Source organism: Meleagris gallopavo, chromosome 3 (genome assembly GCF_000146605.3).
Source record: "Meleagris gallopavo isolate NT-WF06-2002-E0010 breed Aviagen turkey brand Nicholas breeding stock chromosome 3, Turkey_5.1, whole genome shotgun sequence".
In the NCBI taxonomy this organism is placed as follows: Eukaryota; Metazoa; Chordata; class Aves; order Galliformes; family Phasianidae; genus Meleagris; species Meleagris gallopavo.
In genome coordinates this window covers 54475086-54488161 of record NC_015013.2, presented here as the reverse complement: position 1 = coordinate 54488161, position 13076 = coordinate 54475086, and the positions used below count along the sequence as shown (strand labels likewise).

The following is a 13076-nucleotide window of genomic DNA, read 5'->3' as shown; positions in this document are numbered from 1 at the left end:
TTTAATTCCAGTACAATTTCTATAGTAGAAAAGCACACACATGGCTTTGCATATGTTGTTTAATACTTTAAATTGCAATTATGATCAAAAAATGAGGAAGGAAGTCTAAAGGCAGAGAGGGAGATGGGCATGTGGGATAGACCAATATTCTTGACTTTTCCTCCAGGGAATAGATGTCATCTGTCATTCACCCTAGCTGTGAAGAGGTTATATCAAAGGGATATGTTTCATTCGTAGTGATGAGATCACCTTTTCAGCTCCTCAGGGAGATGAAGCTGGAAGAAGAATGTTTGCTTCCCTCAAGAGCCTGGCAAATAAGTTACAGCAAAAACAAGGAGTGAAGAGAAGATACTCGAGCAAATACAGACAGGCTCTGTCATAGCTGTGTGACGCAACTGGCTGTTTGAATTGCTGGGAGTTGTCCTTTATTTTAAAACTTGTTATATTTGTTCTCATGCCTTCTTTGTCATTCCCAAGTGGCTGCTTCCCCTCTAATAAGATGAAAGAATACACAGAACAGTAAAAAAGGTTACTTGACTGAGCTTTACATTAAGCCTCACATGTGTCTGACTACTCAGCTGTTCAAATGAAAATAGTGTTGTTTCTCTCAAAGTACCACCTTCAAGTCCAATCTCATTAGGTTTGATATGATTTGTGATGTTGTTTTCAGCGAGGTAAAAACAATTTATTTCATTACTGTTTTGCAGGTAGCTTCAGGTGAATGCAATGAAGACACTGAGGTTTACAACATTACCCTTAGTACTGGGGATGAACTGACTTTAATGGGACAAGCAGAAATCCTTTATGCAAAATCTTCTAAGGAGAAGTCACGACTCAACACCATCTTCAAAAAAATTGGTAAACTTAATTCAATTAGCAAACTTGGCAGAGGCAAAATGCCCTGCCTCATCTGCATGAACCACAGGACCAATGAAAGCATCAGTCTCCCATTCCAGTGTAAGGGCAAGTTTAGCACCCGCAGCCCGTTGGAGGTGCAGATGCAAGAAGGTGAGCACACAATTCGTAATATAGTAGAAAAAACCCGGCTGCCTGTTAATGTGACTGTGCCAAGCCCTACGCCGAGAAATCCCTACGACCTGCATTTTATCCGTGAAGGGCATAGGTACAAGTTTGTCAACATTCAAACCAAAACTGTGGTGGTTTGTTGCGTGCTTCGTGGCAACAAAATTATTCCCATGCATTTTCCCTTGCACTTGACACTTCCAAAATTTACTCTACCTGACAGTCTTGTGAAGGGGGAGCTGTGGCACGAATCCCTCATCCAGCACTGGTTTAATATATGCCAGGAACAGTTTGACATAGACGAGTATTCCCGGGCCGTGCGCGATGTGAAAACAGACTGGAATGAAGACTGCAAGAGCCCAAAGAAGAACCGGTGCAGCGGGCACACTCACGTGCCCAACTCCCTCAGCTATGCACGAGACGAGCTCACGCAGTCCTTCCACCGGCTGTCGGTGTGTGTTTATGGCAACAATTTGCATGGCAATAGCGAAGTGAACCTCCACGGCTGCAGGGACCTGTGTAACGAGTGGGCTCTGTTTTCTCACGATGCACTTCAGTACCAGGATTCTGGTGACAGTAGCAGTGATTACCTTTTTCCTGAGGTTGGTGAAGAGTCCATGTTTCTGCCTACAAAACCAGAACTTCCTTACGAAGAGCTGTGGTTGGACCAAGGGTCTGGAAAGCCTGGTGAGCAGCTTCTCACTCGCTCGCTAAGTGAGAAGAACAAATGTGACAATTACAGAGGATCCTTCCGATCAAAGTGTGGTAGTACATCTCTTCCTGTGCCTGGGACAGTCGATGCAGCAACAAAGTCTGTGGATGTTTCCCTACCTCCACCTCCAGTGCCTCCCAAATCAGAAGCAGTAAGTCAGGGTTGCTTATGTTGGTTTGTTTCTTTTTCAGCAGATTGCTTGGGAATTCTTTAGGGAGAAGACTTTGGAGGGGGTAGAGCACATGCAGGGAAATAGGGAGAAGAGGTGTGCAACTTCAGCTAACCTCATAGCAACAGTAAGTCACATCCTAAAAATCATCTAAGTATATTTAATATAACTGATCTAGTAGCTTAATCCTGATACTTCAGGTAACATCATCTCTCCACGTGTACTCTGTTTTCTCATATTTTCTGCAGCTGAAGTGTGGGATATAAACCCACTTGGAACTACCACAGTGTGTGTGTCTTCCATTAACAGTCCTAATACTAAGGGCAGCTAGAATTTTTACATTTGAAATATTTTTTTAATGAGAGATTATATTTTCTGATGCAACTCCATGGCAAATTTTGGGGATTATTATGTTCATCACCTTCAATCAGACTTCATGGAGTGATTATTTAGCTCTGTTTTGGTAGTGTTTATTGAAAGAATTTATGCTTAAATATAAACTCTGCAGTGGAGTTTAGAAATGAGCCCTTTAGAAGACTCAGTTTTAAACAGAGTGAATTCTATCTGAGGGTTTCTGATGAAAACTCTTGGGAGAAATCACTTTTCCAAACCTGAACTGTTTGAATTGACTTCAGCAACAAAATTACGAACATATTTTTTCTACAGAGCTTATGTGGGTTGGATGGAAAGTCCACCCATTGCAAGGTCTCTTGAGGTAGTCCTACACATTATTTAAAAAACAGGAAAAAAGAAAACTTGCCCAAGGAAGAGTGGCTAGAGAACTTTAGCAAGATAAAGTGATACGTAGTTGATTATGTTGTAATTTAACAAATCAGTTAATCATTTTTGCAGGTTTTTTAAAATTAAGTTTAATTAAGGAAAACGTCCTTGCAAGTTGAGCAATGTTTTCAAAACCATGGCTGCACAGCAAGCTGGGGCTCATCTGAGACCAAACTGCAGCACATGGTGGTGATCCCTCTGCCATTGCCATCTTTCTGTCTCAGCAGCGTTGTCAGGAGCCTTTTCATCATGAGTCAGATCACAGCCTGGTTGACAACTATGATTGATTTCTTTGAGCTGGGTCAGCTTGCAGTAGATTGATGTGCTGCTATGCAGCCACTAGGGAGGTGCTGTGAGGGGAGACAGAAGGCATGTGCCGGCACAGGTGTGAAAAGCACAACTGCAACCCTTCAAAACTTTCCCAAAAAGCAGCCACAGCAGCTTCAGCAAAGACAGGAAAGTCAAGACATTACGTCGTCTTAGCACGAGGAGTGTTTACGTGTTATGTCTGAGTGCTGGAACCTATGAGCACTTCCTTGCTGTCAGGGTCAGGTATGCACCGAAGCTTTGTCCAGAGTGTGTTGGAGAAATGCCCACTGCACTGTATCGGGATGAGCTGCACTAATGTAAACCGGCATGGGGCTGCTCCCACCCTTCTCCTCTCCCAGCCACGTGGGCTTGGCTTTCCTTTTGTGCTGGCTCTGGCACTCCTGTGCCTGGGCAGGGAGCCAGGTCTGGATGTGGAAAACGATTAGTTTCCTGCTGATTTCTGTGAGCCAGACCGCTTCAGCGCAGAGCTGGAGCCGAGGCAGGGGGAGGGTGAGGAGGAAGACTGCTGTCACAGTGGCCAAGGGGGAAGGGAATGCCGTGTCCTTGAGGCCCACTCGGCCTGGCTGCTGAGAGGAATGGGCACACCTGCCCCATGTGTCATGCCTTGGGGACCCTCATGGAATAGAGTCCCTTCTGGGGACAGCAGCATGGCCTCTGGGGGACCTGTGTGTGTTTTGCCTTTTATTATCAGCTTGAGAAGTGTGCATTTTTGTTATGTCCGTCATACCAGGGCTGAGGTAATGCACCCGCGTGCTGTCAGCAATTTCAGCGTGGCTTCCTAACCATGCAGGAGAACTCATTTCTGCTAAAGCTATTAGATTGCATTTTGAGCTGGGCAGGGTGTAACCTCGTGAAAAATAAAAATAAAAAATTGCCTCTCTGTAGATGGGATAATGATTTAGAATCAGTTTTGTGGCTTCCTGGAACAGCTTTGGAATGAGTCTCAGTGACCGTCCGAGCTCATCAGTGGGCTGGAGCTGGCCGAGATGCTTGCATGCTTTCCATGTAGGGTATTTATAGAATAAGTGGATCTCGGTAGCTGCTGGTGAACATGAGGTTTAGTCATCACATCCCCTGGAATGATATTCCATAGTGTTTCTGTATAAAGGTTGGCAGGCAATTGTGTTTTTGCATGCACTAAATTTAAAGTGTGTGTGTAGGAGCTGGTTGTAGGAGAAAAGGACGTTCAGGTGTTTCAGAAGCTCTTCTGTCTTTCTTCTCACCCACAGGGCAAAATATTCTGATGCAGTGTGTATTTTCTAAATACCTTTCAGAAAATCAAAGTAGCATGAAGGGAAGAGAGAAAGAAAATGACCTCTGAATTAAGGCCTGTAAATCAGAAATTGCTTTGGTCCCAGAACACTAATTTGCATTAATATCAGGGGCTGTTTTCCTGATTGATTTACAGCATGCCCAGATGGAGCGTGCCGGAGGCTGGCGCTCCTGCAGGCTGCGTTACACTGGTGGCGGTGCTGGTAGCAGGGGGGTTGGTTGGCACCAGGGCCAGGGGAGATGAGTTGCAGTGCATCCTAAAATCCTTGCAGCACCTCGTGCAAGGAAGGGGTCACCGTTACCAGGCTTACCATGGGAAGGAGTGTTTGAGTGTGGGAGGAGATGTCCCGGGGCTCTCATTGCAAGTGCACTTTATCTCTCCCTGGCAGCCGTGTGGTATCTAGCGCTGCTGGGTGAAAGAGTGTTTCTGTGTAACAGCAGCAGTCACCAAGGCAGACGCTGTGTCACACCGCCACTCTTCCCCTCCTCTCCCGCACTGTTTCATTGCTGTTCTCCCCACGAGCATAGATCTCCTGCGAAGCTTCCCCATGCTGCTGTCGGTTTAATGTGCAAAATCTCTTTTTTGTTCCTCTGCTGTGTTTTCCGAGAGCTGTGCCTGGCAGCTGTAATCGCAGTCTTGTGACAGGGACCAACTGGGATTGCAAACTGGTATTATTTACGGCCCACTTCTGATCTGCAAACTAGGTCAGCAGAGGAGCTGGGTGTAGTTAGTTCTGCCAGTACCTTTGAATGCTGGTATTCTTCCCAGGAAAGAATTTCTTTAACCCCATGACTGTCTGCGAGCTAAGAGCTCCCCTGAATGGTCTCTGACCCCCACGGGTGTGTGTTCCATGGCATGCAGTATTAACTTTGCCTACTCTGACTTAGGGAAAAAAAAAAAAAAAAATGAAGTCCTTATGCATCCTTGGGGCACAGCACTAAAATGGTTGAAGAGTTTTATGCCTGAATTCAATAACAAACATGAATAAAATTGATGCCTTTTTTTTTTCTGAAAGAGCAAATAAGAGCCCTTAGAGCAAGATTTATTTCAGTATTTTATGCTGTCAGGCATTTCCTGTAATTTTGTCTTGTTCTGAATTAGGGAAAAATGTACTACAATGTCCCAGTCCCCGATTTTCCATTTTACTTTAGTACTAAATGGGTTGTTGCATTCTGAATGCACTGAAGTGGATTGCAAAAGGTTCCACATTTATTTTGTTTTTAAATAAATTAAATCACTTTAATTGCTAATTATGTGTTGCAAAACTGCAAAGATAACTTTTAGTTCTGCAGTGTTGGTAAATTTAAAAATAAACTAAGTTTCAAACACAAAGAGAATTTTCCAATTCTGGTGCATCTGAGATGATTTCAAATGAGGACAACATGGAGATCTGCTGCTGCCTTGGGGAAGTGATGAGTCCTCAAAAGGTTTGCCTGGCAGCCTTCTCAGCAGCCTCGGACATCTCTAGTCCCACCAAGTTGCTCTCCCTTGTATGTCTTGATGAGATTAAGGTTTTAGCTCCATCATTTTTCTGATGGAGCTTTATCTTGGTTTGTTGCTCCTCCCTAGGCAGGACCAAGCTAAATTTTATGTAAACAGTGCTATGGTCATGTGTTTTAAGCTGTAAAGTTAGCTGACTTCAGTGAGTAGACCTGTTGGCTTTGTTGTTAGTGTTTAATATCAAAGTCAGCTCTGAGGAAACATAGGCTAAAGAAGACATGCTATATTTTTGTAACGCAACTCATAAGTGGTTTTTGCTTTATGCCCAAATCTATCCTTGTAGTCCACCACCCATTTCATTTGCATTACCTGTCTGCTGCTACTGTGATCCTAGAAGCAAGATTTGTGTGGCTGGTAACAAGAGGCCCTTCTGCTTGGCATCTACATGGATGCGTTATTTTAACAGCTTTTTCTGCTCCACACTTTTTACCTTATGCATTTTGTAGTTAACCATACCCTGGACTACTTTGACATAAGGACTGAAGCTCCATATTTGAATTCCAACATACAGCTAGCTAAAGCATTCCAATCTCCCAGTCTGAACTCAGGTTGTCGTCCATTCATAGTTTGTACCCACAAGATGGAGAGGAAAAAAGGAGGGAAGGGGATTTTTTGTTTATAATTTACCTATTGAAAAACAGCTCCACATATCTGCCTTATCAAGTCTGGCATTGGAAGTATATATACCGTGAAATATACTGAGGATAAGGAGCATGGCCAGTGGTGATGTGGCCTCTGCTGGGTAGTCCACAGGAAGAGATGGAGCAGTGGCCACCAAGGTCAGTTCTGTTTAGTGCTTTCCTGCAGATAGTTATGTCCTGGGTGCATCTGGTAAATCTACAATGTGTATACTGTTCCTTGAGGGGAGAAGCAGGGAATTATCCTAGAACTGGATGGTGAGTATCACTGGTGAAGTAAGTCAGGAAATGTCGAAGTCTGCTGAGATCTTTTCATTACATAAGCTTGGTTTATTACATCTAAATAATACTAATGGAGTTTGATCCTAATGAATTGCTTCTTACAGAATATAAAATATCTGGAACAGTCTGTCTGGTTTTGTACTTTAGGAAGGTTCTTTATCATTGCTCCTTCTTTTTAAATAAGTGGATCTCAAACTACTGCTAAGCACCCCTAAAAGATTGGTAGTAGCTCTACTGGTAGTAAAGCATTCTTTTGTCTTTCTTATGACAGCCACATACTGTTACAAATGCATATACTTAGCATCATTTCTCTGTTCCCCTCCCTTTTTAATTATTTCCTTTCACAGAATAAGCCTGAACCAGATGTGTTTCATCTGTTGGAGAGCACTGTTACCCAAGTTTTCTGGCTGCTTACTTATATGTCCTTTTTTTAACAGGTAAAAGAGGAATGCAGGCTCCTGAACGCTCCCCCTGTCCCACCACGGAGTTCAAAACCATCTTCCACTAGTCCTTCCATCCCTCCTCGCACAGTCAAACCTGCACGACAGCAGACGCGCTCTCCTAGCCCTACTCTGTCCTACTATTCTTCAGGACTGCACAACATGTATGTTATTATATAGGACATAGCAATTTGTATTAAATACCTACTGCTATAGGTAGTCTCACTGTAAGATGGCAGAGACTGTTTGACTGGAAAATCCTGTACAGTTCTGTATAATTCCTAAATGGCTTGAATCTTCAAGCCAGATAATCTCAAAGCTAGTTTTCAAGTGGAATTTCAGTCTCACATGCATGTAGTGCTACCTGCTCTTGATAACTGGGGGCATAGAAGGATGTGGTAATCCAGAAATGTTTTGTGCCAACCAAATGTGAACCTACAGGTGAGTATGATGGAAAGCAGTGAAGCTGGAAGACACCACTGAGCATGAAGTGAAGAAAAGGCAGAATGGATCCAGGCGGCCGGTGGATCAAACCCACTTCAGCACAAACTTAAACCACAGACTGGAAAATCTGTTTAGGCTAGTCAGAAGTTGACACTGGATTTTGAACTACCTGGCTGCATACCTTTTCTTTGCAATGCAATGTTCTTCCTTTGGCTTTAGAAACTGTGTATGTCAGTTGAAATTTTACCTCCTTTTTGACTTGGATGTCTTGCTGCCATGACTTTTTTGTACCTCTTCAACTTTGTTGCTAAGAAAGTTCCAAGGTACTGCCTGAGTATCATGGATTGATCAAAAATTGTTTCTGTCTAGGAGCAATGGTATAATAATTCCTGAAGTTGCCTTTCTAAGCCATACTGCACATTTTCAGCTTAGTGTTGTGTATCTGGCAATGATTGCTCTAGATCAGGGCTACTTATTTATTTTTCTGGAAGCCTATTCGATAGATCTGTAAAGGTCTACTCTGTAGGAGATTAAGCACAAGACCTCCCGGAATTTGGGGCCCACCAAATGCTGTTTTCTTTCTTGATAGCTAACAACGCATCTGTCTCCCAAGAAAGCAAGAAAACAATAAGTAGTTTCTCATGCAGGTGACTTTTTTGCCTATAAATTCACAAAATTCACATGAAGTTAATCTACATCTTGGGTCCATACTGGGTATCTCCAATTTGGTGGCACTGATCTGGAGCTGCTGAGGAAGCTGGTGGAAAGTAGACATGTGGAGTAACCAGATTACTGGTGAAGTTACTTTTCAATTTTTGACATTTTGATCTTATTTTCTGGATCATGAAGGGTTGCAACTAGTTTGCAACAAACAAGAACAATATGATTTCTCCTTTTTGGCCTGTTAAACCCTGTAAATTGAAGGTTTTTCTTGCATCCTCTGGCTCTGAGTCTCGGCAGGTTAATTTTAGTGCAGTATGAGTAAGAAAATGGTTTGTGAATATTTCATCAGGTTTTGTTAATTCTGTTAATCTTTTGAACTTCTAAAATGTTAACCTTTTAAATGTTCCTATTTCTAACATTGGATTAGAGAACAGAAGTGGAATCAGTCAGTGTAATTCCTCTGTATGGTTAGTTGTTCACCTTGTAGACTGTCTACTCTGAATTAGACAGCCCAGTGTGTAGATTTTTGGAAAAATGTTTTTGAGTAAAATGACCAGTTGAAGGTATATCCTTGATGAGAGTGTTTTTTTGTTGTTGTTGCTGTTTTGGTTTTTTGAGTGTTTTTTTTTGTTTTTTTTTTAAGTGTGGCATTGTTATAATCCAACTGTTTTTACTGGCAGCTTTGTGCAGGAAAAAAAAGAAGTATTGGGAGATCATTGAGTGGGAGAGCAAGTTGTAAGCAAGTTCTAACCAACAGGGAAACTGATGGAACTATGATTTTTCAGTGACATAGATTAGAACTGCATTTATGCATCTACTTTTTGCTAAGCAAGTCTAGGTTGGCTTCCTTTTTAACTCACTGTAAATACATGGGAAGTAATTTTTTTGTGGCAATCTATTCAAACTGTGGCCTATTCAAAAGCTGCCTCCCTCCTCAAACAGTCTTCATTGAGCTGCCACAGAATTACTGCCTATTTTCTTTCTTGAGTAATTAGTTTCTAAGAGAGAGGTGAGTAATTAAAACAATTATTTCAACTGTTGGTTTCCCTCTGCTGTATTAGGTAAGGATTTTATAAATCTGCTAATTGTTTTTGCAGTGTTCTAGCTTAATTGGCCAGAATTCCGAACATCAGCCAAATCCTTCAGACTCTCTTTTAGAAAGTGGCATAAAAGCAGAGAACATTCACTTCTGGTAACAGATTGTATGTATTTGTTAGCATCTCAGTCTTTTGGAAAGGCCTAGATATAAACAGTCAGTTTCCTTGGACAGGCTGAGTTTGATTTACTACCTGGAAGTAGGTCAGGGTAACTTTTCTTTAGGTGCCTTTGAAAAGCAAGGGCTTTATGTCAGAACTTTTTAAAGATATGAATAAGCAGTTTACTGTGGCTTAAGTTTAAAAGCTGATATTTCAACGAATACAGCTCTGTCTACTTACCCTTCCAGGTAAAAATCTTCCTTTGGCAGTAAGCAATAATTTAGTCTGTGTTATTGTACAGTACGCTGGTGCAATGCCATAGCAAATGAAAATACTGGCCCCAAAAGGGCTTTTGATCATCTCTTATGTCTACCAAGCTTGTAACTACTGCAATGGTGACCTGCCTCTGTTACAAGTTTTTACACACTGTGACGCATCTGTGGTCTTTAAAAATAAAATACAGGATTAGAAAATCTTCCAGTATGCATGAAGCTATTTGTTTACCATGATGATGTCCCTCAGGAATTTAACAGTGAAAATCTGAATATTTGGGAGATGACACAAAACTGAATTGAGACATCTGTTTGGGGTTTTTTTTTCTGAGCTTAAAGAAGCAAAACATGAATCTATCTCATGAGGCTTTTGGGTATATCAGCATCTCATCAGGCTTGTAGAAAAAGAGCCGTCAATGTTTGTATTGTTAATTCAAATCTGAAACATTCTGACAACAGAAAAAAGATTCTTTCCTTACGACAACAACTTTCTGATTTTGTAAGATGATTTATGAATTTATTCACGTTTTACTTTGGTGCTAACCAAATCCTTTCTGCTTTGTTCCTTAAGCAACGTCACAGAGAGTGACAGCGTGAACCCAGCTGAGAGCAGCACACCTGTTTCATGCTACCCTTGTACCATGATGAAAAACGAATCCAAAGAGCCTGAGAACACAATGCCTTTTGGAAGCCCCTCAATTGAAGCTCTGCCTTCCAGATTATCTTGGCCAAATCATTTTTCAGGAACTACGGAAGGCCAGAATAGGAGTGATTTCCTGCTCGATCCAAGCAGGAGCTACAGTTACCCCAGACAGAAGACTCCAGGCACGCCAAAGAGGAACTGTCCAGCACCTTTGACTTTTGACTTCGATGGGTGTGAGCTCCCTGCGGGCTACTCCCAGCTGTCCCCAGCAGAGTTCAGCAACATCTCCAGCTGCCCAAAGTCAGCAAGTTACTCTCTAGGCTGCACTGATGAGAAAACTCTGGGAGACAGCAATGCAAAGCAGAGTCATTCATGTCCTGCCTTACCTCCACGGGCACCAAAGTCAAGCGAAGAGAAACAAGTTACAGACATGTGTACTTTGCCACTAAAAATAGATGGTGCCGAGGAGGAATCAAAAACTGATTCTCCAGACCTCCTGGAAGATCAATATCTGGTTAAAAAGGGCATGCAGGATGCATTTTCCGTGTCTTATCCCTTCTCATCTCCCCTCCACCTCCAGTTAGCACCAAGGTCTTGTGGGGATGGCTCTCCCTGGCAGCCCCCCACAGACCTTTCTGGACTCTCGATAGAGGAAGTGTCTAAATCGTTGAGGTTTATTGGTCTGTCAGAAGATGTCATCTCATTTTTTGTTACAGAGAAGATTGATGGCAATTTACTGGTTCAGCTAACGGAAGAAATCCTGTCAGAAGACTTTAAGCTAAGCAAATTGCAGGTTAAGAAAATACTACAGTTCATTAATGGCTGGCGGCCCAAGATGTGATGCTGACTAGCTTTTAGTGGAACTGTATGAGGTGTGCTAGAGGCACTTCAGCTAATACATCACTTCCTGTTTTTTGCACTAAGAGCCCTTCTTGTAAATAGTAGTAGAAAAATTCTTAACTATGCAGATAAAAGTTTTTGAGTGGTGAGCGGTGGGGTTTTTTTGTATGTCAATAATAATGGTAGAGAATCTGCAGAGGTGTGCCTTGTGCATCCCTGAATGTTCAACAGCTGCTAAAAACTGGACACTAAGGGAACTTTCACTCTGTACTCTATTAAGACTTAGTCATATTTATTACTGAACAATTTGATGCTGAAAGACACACACACACACACACCAATCCAGTTTACAGTTTTGAGTTAACTGCAAAAAAATGTATTTGTTATGGGAGTATTTCTTCAAATAATATTTGACAACATGCTGTGATGATTTTTTTTCCTTTTCTGTTAACAATAAGCATGGTCAGAGATAGAAAGGCATGGTTTTGACACTACATCTGAAAATGTTAAGAATTGCTGTGAAGTGCCACTAATACACTACTCTTGCAGCTTGTTTTTATTAACAGTGTCTTCATGACTACCTATAATGTGGGTATGTTTTCCACTTTCAGAGAAAAGAGCTTGCTTAGCTCAGTGCCCAAAGGGTAGGGAGAAAGGGAATTTTCCTACTGAGCCATTCTGACCAGGCCAACTAAAAGTTTATGACCTGTAGATTTCAAAAGTTGCTTTTGTAGTCAGATAGCTGCAGTCAGTGGCATGACTTGGGGTCGTGCAGCTTTCTTATGTGAAATGCAGCTCCCTACACGAACCCTGTCCTCAGTGGCTCCAGCCCCTCACAGCCACAAGTACAGTCAGCAGCCTGGTAGCTCAGCCCTTCCATTTGCCTTGCTCTGCCCAGAGGAAACCCATTACGTTTCCTCAGTTGTTGTTACCATCATCTGAAAATGTGCTGTGCTATTCTTGGAGTCAGATCTGTGTGGGAAGGTGATAGTACTGCAGGATGCCTTTGAAATAAAACTTGGTGAGGTGCAAGGAAACAGAAGCAGTGCCTGCCACGCAGATAAGAAGGGGCCAAGTGAGAGTTTGGGCCATGCCCCAGGAAGTGCTTGCAATGCTTAAGTTCACCTGTTTCATCTGCAGTGGGCTAGGAAAATACGAATGTCAAAGTAGAAGTGACTGTAGCTTCATGGAGATGTGCAAACTCAACTGCCCAGTTACAAATACTTGTTGCAATTGATGCCAGGCAAAAGTACCAGCCAAAAGTGAACTCAGCGATGAGAAAGAAACATAAGGCTGCCCCTGGACACCTTTTGAATTGAAGTGTGATAAGTCGGAAGTAGGATTATTATTGGTAGTCCATTGCTGAGTTCTTGTCGTTGGCAGAGCTCTAAAAAATGTCTAAATAACTCCAGGGTCCCCGGATCCCCTACCTTCGTAGTCATGAAGGAAGGATTTGTGGAGGTCCTCAGGAAAGCCTGTAGAGCCCATCCTCAACACTGCGTGCCCAGTACCTTCTGGCAGTCAGAGCCAGAGATGCTGGAGCAGCTTCACCAGCCACAGAGCAGAGCACTGCCTGGAGTGACCATCACCTGCCTCTCTGTACTTTCTGAAGGACAAAGAGCATTTTTCAAGGCACCTCATGGAGGCATCTGGAGAAAATACAGTGCAGGGACAAAAATTGGAGGCTCATTTTGCCTTTTTTTCCTCAACAAAACAGACTCATTAAAACAAACATATTTGCAAAGGGACCTTTCTGTTGCCGGGGCAAATTTCATGTCATGTTTCCATGCTGAAGCCAAGACACAGTGTTTGTCCTGCAGTAACAGAAGGAATCAGTTTCTAACCAGAGGGTAAGGCCCAACTGGATGTAG

General features: G+C 42.5%; 1 protein-coding gene across 1 annotated transcript; it reads left to right on the top strand.

Annotated features, from left to right (window-relative positions):
• Window positions 1-632: 632 nt before the first annotated feature.
• On the top strand, window positions 633-12511 carry GAREM1 (GRB2 associated regulator of MAPK1 subtype 1). Its single transcript, XM_010708917.2, has 3 exons — window positions 633-1886; window positions 7145-7311; window positions 10294-12511. The coding sequence occupies exons 1-3, from the start codon at window positions 648-650 to the stop codon at window positions 11204-11206; spliced, it is 2319 nt and encodes a 772-aa protein (XP_010707219.1). The 5' UTR covers window positions 633-647; the 3' UTR covers window positions 11207-12511.
• The last annotated feature ends 565 nt before the right edge of the window (window positions 12512-13076 follow it).

Bases quoted from the DNA above. Each gene is read 5' to 3' on its own strand.
- GAREM1 (XM_010708917.2), top strand. From the start codon at position 648: ATGATTTGTGATGTTGTTTTCAGCGAGGTAAAAACAATTTATTTCATT. The intron at 1,887-7,144 runs GTAAGTCAGGGT...TTTTTTTAACAG, and splicing joins TGCCTCCCAAATCAGAAGCA to GTAAAAGAGGAATGCAGGCT. The intron at 7,312-10,293 runs GTATGTTATTAT...TTGTTCCTTAAG, and splicing joins TCTTCAGGACTGCACAACAT to CAACGTCACAGAGAGTGACA.